The 16250-nt window shown below is 44.1% G+C and overlaps 1 protein-coding gene across 1 annotated transcript; it reads right to left on the reverse strand.

Annotated features, from left to right (window-relative positions):
• Nucleotides 1–282: 282 nt before the first annotated feature.
• PPP2CA (protein phosphatase 2, catalytic subunit, alpha isozyme) lies at nucleotides 283–4684 on the reverse strand. The gene is made up of 6 exons (XM_010155355.1): nucleotides 4472–4684; nucleotides 3459–3632; nucleotides 3189–3278; nucleotides 2613–2774; nucleotides 1748–1866; nucleotides 283–1033 (listed from the first exon to the last, which is right to left on the reverse strand). Exons 1-6 carry the CDS (start codon nucleotides 4586–4588, stop codon nucleotides 961–963), a joined length of 735 nt encoding a protein of 244 aa, XP_010153657.1. The 5' UTR covers nucleotides 4589–4684; the 3' UTR covers nucleotides 283–960.
• Nucleotides 4685–16250: the final 11566 nt, after the last annotated feature.

A 16250-nucleotide genomic window follows, 5' to 3' on the forward strand; every position in this document is an offset into this window, starting at 1 on the left:
ACTCCATCAATCAAGTTATCCTATATTCTTCCATCTTTGAGCCGAGCACCGAGAGGAAAAGAGAGCAACAAGTCAGAAACAAGGCAGCTCTGTTCTCAGCTGCGTGCCATCCACGACCAAGCACCTCCCTGGGACAGAATTCCAGAGGTCAGAGTTTTCCAGCACACATCAATCACCTCAGTGTTAGAAATCTCCACCTTGTACGCGCGTTTATAAACCCCATCCAGCTACACGTTCGTTTACTCAACCACAGCTGACCTGAGATGCAATCAGGACCTGACATTTTTCCATACTTAGTTCACAAGTTTATTATGAAAAACACTGCAGCTCTGTCCTGCAGTAACATTGTTTTACAGAAAAAAACAGTTCTGTTCAAAGTAATTCACTATCCTTGGACAATTACAAGGGACAATATGGTAGGGCAAAGAGTGGAAGTGGGAACTGAGTGCAGACAAAAAAAAAAAATCAATACAATTAAATTAAACAGTATTCCCTGAAAATAAAACAAACAGTTTCAGAACAAATATGAGGCCTTGGTACTTATTTTAAAAATGTTCTTTAAGCTTCAATGATTGTTTGCTGCTACCCTTATCTACAGTCATGCTGAATAAAGCTATAGCTAAATGGAAAGTTAAATGTATTCACGAGGTGTTAATGTCTACATCTTATTATTTGCAGTCTCTCAGAGAAAGCAAAAGTAACTACAAATAGCGCTATGCCAGAAACTGGTTTCTTGACCAACAATGTCGCTTCAGCATGCAATGAACTGGTTCATTCTAAAGTGGTCACAGTTGTTGACGACAAGAGGCTCTGTATTTGAATATGGCACGTCTTTTGGTCCATGTGAAAACAAGTTTGAATGTTAAATATTTTCTGACACTTTGGAGTTACTGTTGCTCTTCCCATTTTCTTTAGGTCAACATATGGTTCATGGCAATACTGTACAGGTCTAAAATCTCTTTACAGGAAGTAGTCTGGGGTGCGACGAGTAACATGCGGTTCACCTCTGCGCGGTGCTGGATCGAACTGCAAACTGGAAAGCACAAGGTGTTAATGAAGCCGCAGGCGTTCCGCTTACCTTCAGGTATGCTCTTTACAGGAAATACAGCAGCAGGAGGTGTTTTCAACCAATTCTAGTCACCTAGAACAAGCGTTCAACTTCTCCCACTCTGATTAGTACGTGTTTATAATCCCCGTCTTTTAAAGTCTTATGATTACCACTAAGGACTGGAGAGAAATGAATCTTAGCTTCAAGACTCATAAACTGGTCAAACATTATTGTGTATTTAGAAAGTTAACATCTCCAGCAACTGTCAAAGGGAGCAGTTTACTCGTAAACCAGGCTGTGTAATGTTGCTGCTGAGGTAGTTAATTAGAAACCTTGTTAGAAAAGCCAACATCCTCACATCTAAAGAATTCAAAGACTCCAAAAGTCTCTTGCCCCAGACTGACAGGAGGGCACTTCCTCAGCCGTGGCAGAGCACTCCTCCCCTCAAAGCACATACCTCTGTGGTAACTCATTAACCTCCACTCACACAAAGCAGCAGCGAGGAACCTCACTTCAACCTGACAGACACGCTGTCACTAAGAACCGTTTCGGGTATCTGACTCCGAGACTTCAAATGCGACCGACCCAACAATTCCACGTTGGCTTCACCTCCCTAAAAGCGCTCAGGGAAAACCCGTACCTGAACATAGTAATTAACAGATCACAGGCAACGGAAATCTCATTTTTAAACATACTTACAAGGAGTACTTTAGAGTATCATCAAGTTCCATAATCGCAGCCTGGTTGCCACAACGGTAACAATAATTTGGAGCACTGAAAATTGTTACTACATTCCGATCATGGCACCAGTTGTACCCCTGGAGAGGAAGAAAAAGACAATTATGTCAGCTCATTTAATTTCTTGTAGCCCACAGAACCAGCTGACTACCAAACTGATTTTTTAATGGAGAAAACCTTAAGTAGCATTCATACGGCCGTTGTAAAGAAGATTAAGGCTGTACATTTTTCTTCTTGAAAAAGGTTAAAAAGGAATTTTGCCCTTCTTGTGTTGCTTCTTACCAGTGAGCATGAGCTAGACATTAAAAAAAAAAAAATCAGCAAGAATTCCCCCACTGCACTAGTGTTAAAAATTACAATGACAATCCTGAAGCACACAATCTACTCTGCATCTTCACCTGTGATCACTAAAATCAGAATCCAGACATACATTTAAAAATCTTAACTGCCAGGGATACCTAGAGACCAAGAACAAAACCGCACACCTACGGCAGAAGGGACAACCATCCGTTTTCAAGGCACACAGGTTTGTGTGCATCTTCTTATCGAGGGACTCTGCATTTCTGTTTAGGAAGCATTTACCTACGCAGAAATGCAATACCACATCTACGAGTGAAGTCTGTTTTGGGCCAGCACCGCAAATTTTCAGGAAAAAAGCCTAAAGAAAGGTTACTCCACTGTCAAACTAAGAAACGCCTTTAGTAGCACATCAATGCTGTGAAAAGAGTTTCTGGAAGACTCAGCTGGATCATCAGCCGTCACAGCAGCACAGGCACACCTCTGCCACTCGTGCCCTGCGTACCAACCCTCAGCCTACCCTGCTTACCTCCATTACCAACTGGTGAGCTCTGGAAACCAACGTAAGGCCATTGGCATGGTTAAAGGTTTCTGAAATATCCTGTCCAAACGTATAACCTGCTCCTCGAGGAGAAATTCCCCAGCCACCACGATCATCTGGATCTGACCATAGCAAGTCACACATTGGACCCTGTAAGAGATACAGATGTTTTAGAAACAGAGACCCCACAAAACCTACACACACACCCCACCCAACTTGCTGCAGCATCGCTTTAAGACGTAAAAAAAAAGCCTCTCAACTACAGCAGCTACTGCAGTTAACGCCTGACAGAGTGTCAAGAATTAAATCTGAACAAAGAATTTCCATAACGATCTCCGTGGTGAACATCACTAAGTGGTGCCTGTTGAGATTCTAGGCACGCTAAAGCGCGTTTCTTTCTTTAGGCAAGAACGTGCCCCTTACGTGTCCTTCAAAAAACCGGAACAGGAAGACAGACACTTTCACACTGCTCAGTTGCTCAGAATTTCATTTTCGGGCTGTGCAGTCAGCTACCCAAGATATGCTGAATCACGAATCCCACGGTTTAGAAAATTGTTTTAGTACCTCATGGGGAACTTCCTGCAAGCGATCGAGTGCCCTGATGTGATCCAGTGTATCTATCGATGGGGAGAGGCCACCATGTAGACAGAAAATCTGCAAGAGTTCGATATATGGAGTTTATTTACATTAATTGCATCAGTGCAATTATAACTGTTCAGTATAAATAATTAGGGGAAAGTCTGCAAGTTTCCTTTAAAGCTGAGAGCTGACAGAATCCAGTGTTAACCGCTCCTTTCACAACTAGCAACATTTAACTGTCAAACTTCAACGTACCTGGCCATCCACCAAGGCAGTTAGAGGCAGGTAATCAAAAAGGTCTGTAAAGTATTTCCAAACATTTGCGTTTCCGTATTTTCTTAAACATTCATCATAGAAACCATATACTTGTGTGATTTGCCTGCTTTCATGGTTCCCTCGAAGAATTGTGATACGTTCACGGTAACGGACCTAAACATGACATTTTACTTTAGAGACATCAAAATATGTATGTATTCCCCCCCAAAAAACAGAATTTTCACCCCTCACCCCCCATCAACTGTCAGTAAAAAACAAACCCTTTTTAAGACAAAGATTCAATTATAACCTTGGAGAAAAGAAAGGGATGATCATAGGGTCACAGAACAGTTTGGGTTGGAAGGGGCCTCAAAGCCCACCCAGTCCCACCCCCTGCCATGGGCAGGGACACCTTCCACTAGACCAGGTTGCTCCAAGCCTCATCCAGCCTGGCCTTGGACACTTCCAGGGATGGGGCATCCACAGCTTCTCTGGGCAACCTGTCCCAGTGCTCCCCACCCTCTGCGGGAAGAATTTCTTCCTGGTATCTAATCCAAACCTCCCCACTTTCCATTTAAACCCATTACCCCTTGTCGTGTCACTCCCTGCCCTTGGAAAAAGTCCCCCCCAGCTTCCTTGTAAGCCCCAAGGCCTGATTCAATGATACATTCAAACCTTCAGCTGCCAAATACTTTTGAGATTAATTACAAATTTTATTCACTGTTACTAATGGACTTCACTATGCTGTGCATTACGCTGATGTCTCCAGCAAATTCTTAAAGATTGCTCCTTAGGCAAGTAAAAAATACATACAGCACTCATTTTAGAAAGAGTTCAGGCCTGCACCTGAATGTTAACTATTTATTTTTCCAGAAGTTTCTTGGAAAACTCAGACAGCCAACACTTCTGGTTTTTACCTTTAACACCAGTGTAGTGCAAGTCACAACAGATATTAAGGACAGTCAGAATGGTAGTAATGTGCTTTACAGAGAACCGCACAGCTGAGGAGTTACCTTGAGCGCTACAAGCAATGTGACTGTTTCGACTGAGTAATAGCCTCTGTCAACATAGTCCCCCATAAACAAATAGTTCGTGTCTGGTGATTTGCCTCCGATTCTGAAGAGTTCCATGAGGTCGTGAAATTGTCCGTGGACATCTCCACAGACTGTGACTGGACATCGCACTTCTTGGACATTGGATTCTTTTGTCAAAATTTCTTTAGCCTGCAGAAGAAAAACACAGTAATTGTGAGTTTGCCTATAAACAGTCGTTTTATTCAAAGTGTGCTCTACCACCTCCAGCTCTCTGCTGCCTGCCCTTCTCCACCAACTCTTGTCCCTTCCTGATGTGAAGCACTTGGAGTAACAGTGCATCTTTATTAAAAGAAATTTATTTATGCAACCTGTATTAGTAGAAGAATTTTGGTTTGGTGGGTTTTATTCTCTCTTTAAGGAGGGTATTTTAGAATTATTTTCCAGTATAGGAAAAAAACCTCCACACTCAAGACTTTCTACAAAAATAGTTCCATGAAGCATATAACAACGATCGCCACTGCCAGAACTGGAGTTTTTTAAGTATTTGGAAACATTAACTCTAAAATCACGTCAATGTCTTATCTCCCACCCTCCAAAAGCCTGAACTAAGACATGGCCAAAACCATGACTCTCCCTCGGGGAAGTACACGCAGCCGCATCAGCCAGTAGAAGCTCACGGGAAGTTCTGCACTTCCGAAGGTTTGCCACCCAGCTGTGCACACGTCTTGGAGCGCAGGGCCCTACATGAAGCAGAAGCACGAACATCCCGCAGTAGCAGCCATCACAGAGCAGGAGGATTATGTGCACAAGCTTTCCCAACAAGTTTCAACTACATACAAGTAACATGAGTTGTGTCTTTGCAAACCAAAGCAGAGAAACAGATCTTTTTCATCGTTTTCCCCCCCACACATCCTTGTGCAGGAAAGGCAAATCGTATGAGGAAGCACAAGCTACATATAGCTTTCCCAAGAAGTTTCAACTACATACAAGTTGTGTCTTTGCAAACCAAAGCAGAGAAACAGATCTTTTTCATCGTTTTGCCCCCCACAAATCCTTGTGCAGGAAAGGCAAATCGTATGAGGAAGCACAAGCTACATATAGCACCAAGAAGGTAATTTTGAAGGAATGCAAGAATTCCTTAGTGGTACCATCACAATGCCAGTTGGTGCAGTTTCTCCTCAGAACAGTCACCAAACCACATGCCACCATAATTTTCTAAACCGAGAGGGTATTAGAATTATAAACAGCAGCAAGTTTAAAAGTTACCATCTACAAATATTCCCATGCCTTTCAAGCAACAATGTTCCTATTCAAAAAAGATCTCCCTTTTTTACCTTGTTAGCAGAATGACAAGAGAATATATAAAAGCTACATTCTGGTTTATAACCCCAGATGCCTACAATGCAAAACCAGCACCTAATACCACCTGTGCACAGGTCACACCGAATCCACAACATTCTGAAGCGTACACAAGTATGAGACAGATGGAAAAGCAACACCACGTTCATTTCAGGGTCACTTGTCTTAACTTTCTCAACACTAACCTGACAACTACAGCAGCACACTAGTTCTAGGGGGAGGTTCTGCTAAGCAAACAAATATTTTGAGACACCAGAAATCATAATTTGAAAAGCACTGGATTTTAAGAGGTTAGGAAAGAACACCTGAAGTTACAATCTAAGCGGTGTATTACATTAAATACTGGGTGTTGACATGGGCGAAGCTACTGAGACACACGCTGCTGTGCCCGAGTCTCCATCCTGATCGTGAAGCCATCGGCTGGGCAGTCACCAACCCCCTCACCCCCAAAAGTGGTCTCTGTTCCAGCATATTGTCCAGGCTCTCCACCACCGTCACCACTTCAAGGAGAAAAAGCAACAGCAATGAGACCCAATGGAGATTAACGACAGAGATTCACAAAATTCAACATTTCTTTCAACACTGGAAAGAAATGCAGAAATGCACTCGCAGTTAAGCACCCTGCCCAGGACAGAGCTTTAGGTGTTACAGCATGAGCAACAGCGTTAAATCACTCCGCAGGCGTATTTACACGCAAAGTCAATCTCACATGACAGTTTCCACTCATGCCGTGCCCAGTACTAAAGATAGGTAGGTCATTGCTGCTTTGTGGTAGATGCTAAAAGTGGGGATTTATTTTAAGATAGCTTGACTTAGGTTCATTTTAATGCAGTGACACTCACCGGATGTTTTGAAGGTGTTTTAACACCCCCAGCCTCTTCTAATACGCTATTGCATTTAGAGGCATTAGCCACCTTAGTTCTCCTTTGGACAGAGTGTCATAGATATTATAAGGCTTCAGTATAAACCCCCTGCTCTTCAATGCCAACGCTCTCTACTGCTGTGTTTCTTAGCACACTGGAAGCACCACCCAAAGAATGCAGCATTCATCTTTCATCAAAGGTGTGATACGTTTATGCCGACCGAGATTAAACGGCACAGTTCTCAGCAACGGAGTTGTTAATATTTCAGAAACTGAGGAAGCAACTCACTCAAATATGCATACGACCAAACATGTAGGTAAGTCAGACAGCTGCTAGGATGGAAAAAGACTGTTCCAGGTCAACTTGCAAAACAGCAATCTCTACCTAAATCCTGCAGTGAAGGAATGCTGGTGCAGGGGTTTCAGCATTTCCATGTTCTGAAACAAGTTTCCTGAAATACTGCCTTATGAAGTGCTTAGTCCATGTACAGTCTGGTGTCCCACAGCATTAACAGCAGCATATACCCAAGTGCCTAAGCAGTCTACCTGAGCTCTGCTGAAGCTCTTCTGTAGATGCAAAGTGGAAAAAACAACAGCCTGAGAACAAACCACCACCAAGCGGTCCATCAGCCATACCCCAAATTTCCACATTAAATCGATTCCTACAAAAGGGTAAAGCAGAACCTATTTCCATATACATAACAACACAAAAACACAGGTTGGTGAGACAACAGTTACATATAACATTACAATTTCACAATTAGAGTTTCACAAAGTTAAGCTATTGCTAACGGGACTGAAGTACCTGCAACCCTGACTCCGTACAGGACCGCACACTGCCCTGTGCACCCTCATTTGGCTCCATTCCCTCTTTACAGACCCTTTCCCCAAGATGGGCGATGATGCTACGTGCTCACCCACATCACAACTCCCTCCCTGTCCGTCCCCATCCATCTTCACCGCCAACACTCCGTGCTTCCCACCAGCAGCTCTCCTACACTTCCTCACAGAGAAGAGGTAGCAGAGCATTCAGCAGCACTCCTTAGTCCAGCCACCCCACCAGGGAGAAGTAGGGAACAGACATACACCCGACTGCCTGTACTTCAAAACCCAGTGACCTGTTGCCATGAAGGGTAACAGTGCAATACCTCTGCAGTATTCTGACACACACCAGTGTTTTGAAACATCCAGGTTTCGTCGCCTATGACCAGGACAAACAATTACGCAATTCTGAAACAGACTTTTCTTGAACACTTACTAGTGCTTTTATTTCTCAGTCTTTTTTCATTTCTTCACAAATATTATTAAGACAGCCCTGAACTTCTGCATGTCTTCCATCCGCCTAGGTACCCCACACCACAGAAAGTTTAACTTGTGATAGCATTCTGCCATTTTGAAAAGATGAATAAGCTTAAGGAAAAAGGTGATGTCAACAGCACTCAAGATCCTACCTCCAAATCAGCTTAACTATTTTCAGCACCGCACACTCCGATTTCAAAACCAAGTGCAAACGGATACAGGTTAAGACTGAAAAGAAGTCATTATTTCAAACTGATAATTGCTAATTTTACAGCCAAGCACCAGTAAAATCTAACACACACAGAGAAAATGACAGTAGCTGTAAGACACAGTTGCACAAGAACTAAGCAAAATGCTGTCGTAAACAACAACTGCCCAGTGGAAAGTCAGGTGTTTTACTCAGAGCAATCTCAAAGTTCAAACAATAAGCACATAGCAAATACACTTCAGCTTAGTCAGTGACTGGAATTCATCCCTACTCGATATCTGAAATCCTGCGTTACTCAGCCATTTCTTCAGAAAGAGGCAATTTGTACAATCCCAAGACACCCCAAAGACAACAAGAATACAACCAATATTGGTTTAAACACACAAGAAAACACCACATTTCCACTTTATTGTAAAGCAAGTAGTACTGCATAAAAATACAACCTAGTATTTAAGAATGAACACATTCCTGGGCTGCTGTACATCTTCTAAACAGCCAGACGGACACTAAAGCACTGCTTTGTTGCCTCTGGTTACACAGCACATCTTTTATGCAAAACACTGTTCTTAAAATACAAATACTGGCTTCATTTTTTTAAGAAAATGCAATACCCAAGTGTAAACTCTGCATTTTACAATTAACAGTCAGGGATAAGAATTGAAAAAAACTGTATGGCCATTAAGACTACTACAAGAGGATTTTCAGATCTTCACAGTTTTATTTCATGAGATCCAGGGTTCTATGTATGCACAGGTACCTTCTTTTCCCCCTGTTCAGTGCCTGTATTTTTATCATATATGGCCCAGATTAAGGCTCAAGTGCCATAAAAGCTATAATTAATCCACTCTCCTTCCCAACTCACTCTACACTGAGGACAGTTTCCCTCCTCAGCAGTGTACCATCAACCTTCCCTCACAGATTCCAAGGACTCCATTCCTGAAAATTCCTCTGAATTCATCTGTACCCATATTCCTTTGTGTTTCCAGAACATATCAGTTACCTCCCAATTAATCCTTCCCCTTCTTGGGTCCCTACATTCTAGCAGGAGCTCGACAGCTCAAACCAAAGATCTACCCTGAAAAACTCTGGGGCACATCGGACAAAAACCATAATGCAGTAAACGTGACTGTGGCTTTGTAGAATTGTAGAACAATGCTTGAAACTGCTGCACAGCAGCAAACCGGTACTGTAACACACTTATCAATCAAAAGATTACCACTTAACTCAGGAAAGGAAATACAACCACTATTTTAATTAGACAACACAGCTCCAGAGTCATGGTTGCAGTCAGCGTGTCATACTTGGCAGACCAGAACTGACACCTGCAACCCACCGTGCTCTCTAGTAAAGCATATGTTGAGAAGCATCCACCATAAGCAAATTTCCCCCTCACCTCTCCCAAAACAGGTATCTGTAGTTACCAAAAGATATTTTGATGAGATCGAAGTCTTCAACCACACCCATAATTTCCTGTCGTCAAGATGCACAGGATGTGACTAAAGACACAATGATCAGCTAATCATCGTGGCCTGGAAGAGATTCCAGTTCCAAGACAAGTCATCCATTACCGTCAGCAAGTCTTCTCCAGAGCGCATGCATTTATTTCCCCCAATAAGGCCCCCCCATACCCCCTACTTGCAGAGAAAGAATGTCTTCAGACAAAAGATGGGCTCACCATTTTTAGAGCAAAAGGTATTTTCATTCACTGCCTGATATTTTACACAAAACTAGAGAAATGAGGCCTCCGGAATCACCCTCATCACCCTTCTGTGACGAAGGTACGACAGGACTTGGACAACGTGACACAAACGGGAAACCGACTTACGCTGAACTCCAGAATCCATGAAGGAGTGCAATATGACCATGTAAGCCAGAATAAAATTACAATACAAAGCTCCCCACTGATATTTACTTAGTTAAGAATCCAAAGTAGGTAAAAGCAGGATTTCCATCCACACAGAACAAGCCACAGCAGCAAAAAACAGAAGACAGCCATCTGCTTTCTCTTTGGGTCTGTGACTGGCTCCTGTACCTCTGTCCCGGACCTCTTTCACCACCAGTGATACTGAAGGTTTAGAACTCATCCAGGGAACAAAGCATGCCTGGGCAAAGAGTCACAGCACAGCTCCTCGGAGCACGTGTGTCACGGTGCGGTCACTACATTTGTAGCCCTTGATTTTCTTGGGATAGGGCAAACAGAACTAACAAATGAACGCTGAAGTTTTATTTTAATTCAAAGTACACAAAATGAAAGTTCAGTAGCTTATGTATCAGCTACTATTTGCCAGTGAACCAAAACCAATTAACTACCCAAAAAAGCACAAAATCCAACCACCTTTGTACTTCACAACATAGAGCAAAATGCCCTTCTTCACTGCTCCACAACTCAGCAACAACTGCTCCCTTCCTCTGTTACCAACTTCTGTTTGAATGGAGACCAGTTACACACAAGATGTTAGCCAACCAAAAGATCAATCCTAATTCCAGTACTGCATATACAATTAAATGAGATAACCACCTTACTTTCTCTCCTGTAAATTCCAGCAGCTCTACAAGAAAGCAGGCAGGCAGCAAACTCCTGCCAAATAACCCCCATTCCCTTGTATTAGAGAGTAGTGACTGACAGCACTTGCAGCCCTGGTATCCCCTCAGCTTCAATTTGGAAAAATCCTTAGCAGCCTTACATACCCAGAAAGAACACTTCTTTCAGTTACGCTGTCAGAGGCAGACTTGGGAGAAGGAAAGGGCAACTGCTATTTAAACATCAGTAGCTGACAAGACCAGATAGAAAATGAGGTTAGAAGGGGCTCCGCTGAAAGAACTCAACATCACTATTTCGTATCATGCAAATGCTCTTAATGCCTTTAAATTTGAATTAAAAGAAAAACAAGGTCTAGAACAATATTTTTTTTTTAAATATAGGAAGCCAAAAGCTCAGGAAATCCAGATGCCATCTAACCACAGGTAGGCAGGGTGGTATTAAAGGTGCAGTCAGGATACTGGCCAGGGTCTGGGGTAGGCACATGTGTCCCGGAAGAAATGTACCTCAAAACTAGCCAGGAAGCATGTAACACCTATGTAGGAAGGTATTTTTTTATATACCCAGCAGAAATACCAGAGACCTGACTATGGAGCAGTTGTGCTCCAGTGTTTATTCTTCAGCCAGAAATAAACTGGTTTTCCAGCTCATCACATAGTAAAGAAAAGGAACCGAGCGCAACAACTGTGTTACTGAATGCAGATGTGGTGTTTCAGGGTCTCTAAGCGAGGACAGGAATTCAATCACTGCTCCCTCAATCCCCTTGCACAGCCTTTTATACAAGGCATCCTCACCTCAGGCCACGCAGCCAGACAGGTGAGGTTTGCGGCAGCCCAGGTGACTAACTGCAAACGGCCATGGAGCAAGCCCAGAGCAGCACTGTCATCAGATCTGAGAGGGAACAGCCTCACCACAGGTGGATTTGGAAGAGGACATCGATCTACAGCCTCATCCAGGTCCTGAGCCTTGAATTGGTAGAACTCGAGTGGGAACTTGCTCTGACTTACGAGTGCTTACTCCTCTTCAGCTATGCCCAAAATAACTTCCAAACACCACAAAAATACCTTCCACTCCTATCTGATCACAACAGATGTTATCATGATAAACAAACCAAACAAAACCCACACCAGCACAACCCCAGTTCACAGAATTCTAGTGCTGAAAAAAACTAGAAAGCTACTGATGCTACAAGAACTGGCACGTAGAAGGCTAAATTCCCACAGGCACATCAAAGTGTTAAGAGTATAACCAGGAGTAGGTGAGAAGGCTGGCAAGGCTGACACTTCAAATGTCTTTTGTGTAAAAAGACAATTTCGATTTTATATTACCAACCATCACAAAAAAAAAAGAGAACACGTAATTTCACTGGGAGTGAAAGGATCTTTCTTGTGGAAGTGTTCCAGAATAATCTAAACCACAGTTATTAAAATGTCACAAAAAGCTTTTCACAATACACCTGCAACTCTGCAGAGACGGATGGTGTAACTATATGCACCCATCGGTGGCCTGATCCCCAGGTATGTTCAGCGAAAGGGAGTCCTAAACCACCTTCTCATCTCCCACAGCCCCTGAACAAGGGAAGAGGATATACTCCCACCACTTGGTAGCAAGTCCAGACACAAGGCAGTCAAAGGAGGGACTGAAACGCTGCACCTTCCAGACTCAGGATGTTCTGCCAGGGGTAGGCGTGGAGGGACACAGAACTCATCCAGCACACAGCCCACCCACCACACCGAAACTCTCACTAGCCAGGAATTCCCTTGGGACAGGTTTTTCAGTTGATTTCTAGCACATACAGGCAGGAAGATTTATTTTTTCAACCACCTTACTTTGAAGAATAGTTATATGTGATGGGTACATGGAAAGATACGGGCATGTAAAGGCTAGCTAAAGGAAAAGCCCTTGCAAACACAGCTGGGGACAGTTTAAAACATTCAATTCTGGCCAAAAATAATCAGCCAAGAAAGGTAACTCTCCAGCAGCAGAGGCAGCAGAAGGGAACACGTGCCTCCATCTGAAAAAAGAAGCAGGGCAGACACCTCAGGACAGTAACAGCTTAAAATACTGCAGCGAGAGTCACAAAACTTGCCAGTCCTATGCATCAGAGGAACTGAATTTGATTGGGGGGGGGGGGCTTGGACCCAAAAGAAAGCTTCATCAGTAACACACTGCTCACCCAGGACTACAGCCCTTAAGAAACTGAACCAGTTCCAGCAGCTCCCGTGGCTGCAGTGGGAACATGCGCGTTTGGTGAGCGCTCCCCTGCAATCAGTCTCGGAAAATCTAACTTGGAAGATCTGCTGTTAAACAAAGGTGTATGTTTTGCAGCAGGAAAACAAAAAATAGGAAAAATACTCATTACCCAGGTAACCAGAGAACAGCATGGCCCAGAAACATATTTATATAATGAAAATTAGTACTGGTGATAAACCAAAAAACAAATGTGATCCAAAACACTGTTGCACATGAAAAGCTGCAGGAGCCAAGGTTTCTTGAATGGCTTCACCAGTACCAGCCCTTCACTTTTTTTAAAAATACTGGATAGCAGCACTGTCTATTCAGGTGTATGTTATTCAAGAACACAGGAACAGAACCCTGAACACTACACAGCATATATGTTGAATTGTCTTCTTCTGAAAACGGGATACCATGTTCAAACCTACTCAATTAGTATTTCCAGGGGAGAGGCTCCTATACCTCTGGCTCCACCTGCACTATAACCTTCTGAAAGGAGCAATGGAGACCATCCACAAATTCAACTCCTTACGGTGTGCACGCTTACATTGCCATCCCACCTTCCCCAGCAGCGTGCCAACACCCCATCTCCTGTGATAAAGGGCATTTACACACCACACGGACACGGAGGAGACGCTTCCCTCTACCCTCACAAATTACGGAAAAGACCAGTACTCCAAACCAGCATCCTTCCATTCAAAACAGCCAGTGGAAAAACCCTCACCTGGCAGTAAAGGACTTCCTTTCTCCTCTGTTCACAGACAACAGTCAATAAACAATTCAGCGTGAACAGGATGGACACTGCTGGTGCAGTGACTCTACAGTCTGCGTTTACACCGCTTCTTCAGGACTTACCACATCCTTCAGCACAGCACACACAGCTGATGGAACAAAAGACATAGCGCACATTAAGCCTTAAATAACTTGACTGCCACTCACAGGTTCCTAATTTTTCCAATCATCTGTGAAAGTATCATGCATTATTCATGATTCAAATTATCCCTAGGCTTAGAAGAGGTTTCTTCCCAGTTCCCACCACCTAGGTAAAATGTAAAATGCACTCAGAAAGTAACTGGGATGGATGAATGGCCCCATTAATTATCAGGTTTGTAAATAGCTGTTATGTTCTTCAGATATCAATACTGACATCCAAGACAGCCCTTAGGCTTACTGTTATTAGACAGGCACCAGTCTGCACATATGGAGTCCCCGCAGATCAAGACGGACCAGTCAGGATGATCATCCGATCAAACAGTGCTATGGGGAACAAGCCCTCGCAAAGCTTTTTGTAATTTAACTAGCCCTAGCAACAATTCAGTGTGGTGAAGAATGACAGTGTATACCTAGCAGGGTCTCTATCTGTCCTTTGGAACAGTAGCTGTGACACTGTCCCCAACACATGAAGCTATTTACGGAAAAACACAACCTTCGGGCGCGATCGCATCCGTGAAAACTACTGACGACAACCAAACCACGAAGCACAACTCGGCATAGTTTCTGAGGGTCAGTGCTGGAAGCAGGGAAAGCCCTTGAAGCAAGGGCTGTCCCTCAACAGGAGGGCACAGGATCGGGCTAACGCCCTGCGCTTTCACGGACACCGCTTCCCACTCCAGAGGGCAGAGATGAAAACTGGGACTCCGAGGCACAACCTCCAATTCCTCGCACCAGCAACCATGTAGAAACGTGACCACCCTTTGCAGGAAGTCTCAGTAAATCCACCTGTAGTTGCCAGCAACACATCACCTCTCCTTAACACGAGCAGCCATGTGGCTGTACTCTGCCCGGCGCACGGTCAGCTCCTCGCGGAGATGGGGAGTTTCAGCTCAAGCACGGCGTGGTGCTGCTGAGAAACGCTGCCTTGGCTCGGAAGCCGCCTCACGCCCACCCAGCTCGAGGCAACGTGAGGTTGCTGCTACCCCGTGGTTTTCAGGTAGACTTCTCAGCCATTCTTGTGGACTCTGATCTCACAACACAGCAGCGACACCCAAGTTTGTGACCTTTCCTTTTATCTATCGTTATTGTGGTGACAAGCATTACGCATTTATCCAGAAATACAGCTCGGTTCCATTCTGCACTGGGGAAAAAAAGGTACGAGAACGTCGTCTTGCGCAACAGCGAGGACTGGGACCTGCAATATCTTCTGTAAGGAATTTCTTACGGCGTGCCTGCTCCTCAGCTATCGGAAATCGCCAGGGAACTGAAAGCTTTTTGTGTATCCCTCATGCTCCTGCAGGTTATCATACAGCCGGTACCAGCACCAGTTTATAAATGACAAGTGGAACATTCCCTTCTCCAACACAGCGGTACAAGGAAGAAGCTGGACCGCGGTCGTTAGAGACACGTGAGATACGGTCAGGCGGTGACACTGCCCCTCGCTCGAAACACACCTCGAAATACACAGGCTGCACCAAACGGTAACAATTCCAAGCTGCCAGCATACCAGTCAGCTGAAGTTTGGAATCGAGCAAGAACCCGTCTAGCCAAAATCACTGCGAGTTCTTTAATAAGCTCACAGACAGCCTTCTGGAAACAATCTGCTTCCAAAACAAAATGCTGTAGTATTTGAAGGCATGATGCCAAATTTGAAATATTCTAATTATTTCTCGTGGCAGGTACGACGCAGCCTTCTGCAGAACTCAGGACACCAATAGCTTCCTATATTCCTTAATTTCTAGTTCCCAAACAGTCCACAAATATTACTCCCTTCAGTCTAGAGACACAGGAATACATAAAACCTTCAATAACAAAAAAAAAAGCTCAGCTATTAAGTTACATCCAGAATTAGAATCCAATTGGAAAATGTAGCTGGACGCTACTAGAATAAATTTTCCTTGCATTTCCAAAAGACAACCTGTCCTGGGCTGATTTTAAGACATTTCTAAACTATACATGCCTCGAATCAACACAGTGCTGACGTCCAAGTCCCAACGTTCTCAATCCTTCACCATAAGAATAAACGGCTACGTCTGTTCTGTGACTTCCATGAAACCCAGGGCTCAGCCCCCCAAAGCTCAGCCCCTCAAAGCTCAGCCCAAACGCGTCTGTACTTACTGATACAATGAAAAATAAAACCCAAAGCTGCTCCCCTCAAGCAGCAGCTCTTTACCCCGTGTAGTTTTCAACCGATCGCCATACGCCTCCGTTTCCATTGTAACAACTCTCACTGTCGGGGCTGTTTCAGAAGGTTAACCGTATCGCGACAGTCTGTCGACGCTCCGCACGGCGCGGCCGGCGGCGGGCACGGCTCTCCCCGCCC

The sequence above is a fragment of the Eurypyga helias genome, unplaced genomic scaffold, assembly GCF_000690775.1.
Source record: "Eurypyga helias isolate BGI_N326 unplaced genomic scaffold, ASM69077v1 scaffold43360, whole genome shotgun sequence".
Classification (NCBI taxonomy): Eukaryota; Metazoa; Chordata; class Aves; order Eurypygiformes; family Eurypygidae; genus Eurypyga; species Eurypyga helias.

What these genes read in the sequence shown, in the direction of transcription:
- PPP2CA (XM_010155355.1), bottom strand. Translation starts at nt 4,588, where the DNA reads ATGGAACTCTTCAGAATCGGAGGCAAATCACCAGACACGAACTATTTG. An exon ending in TGCAGGAAGTTCCCCATGAG is followed by an intron (nt 2,775 to 3,188) that starts GTACTAAAACAA and finishes TATCTCTTACAG; the next exon opens with GGTCCAATGTGTGACTTGCT. An exon ending in GATACTCTAAAGTACTCCTT is followed by an intron (nt 1,034 to 1,747) that starts GTAAGTATGTTT and finishes TGTGCTTTCCAG; the next exon opens with TTTGCAGTTCGATCCAGCAC.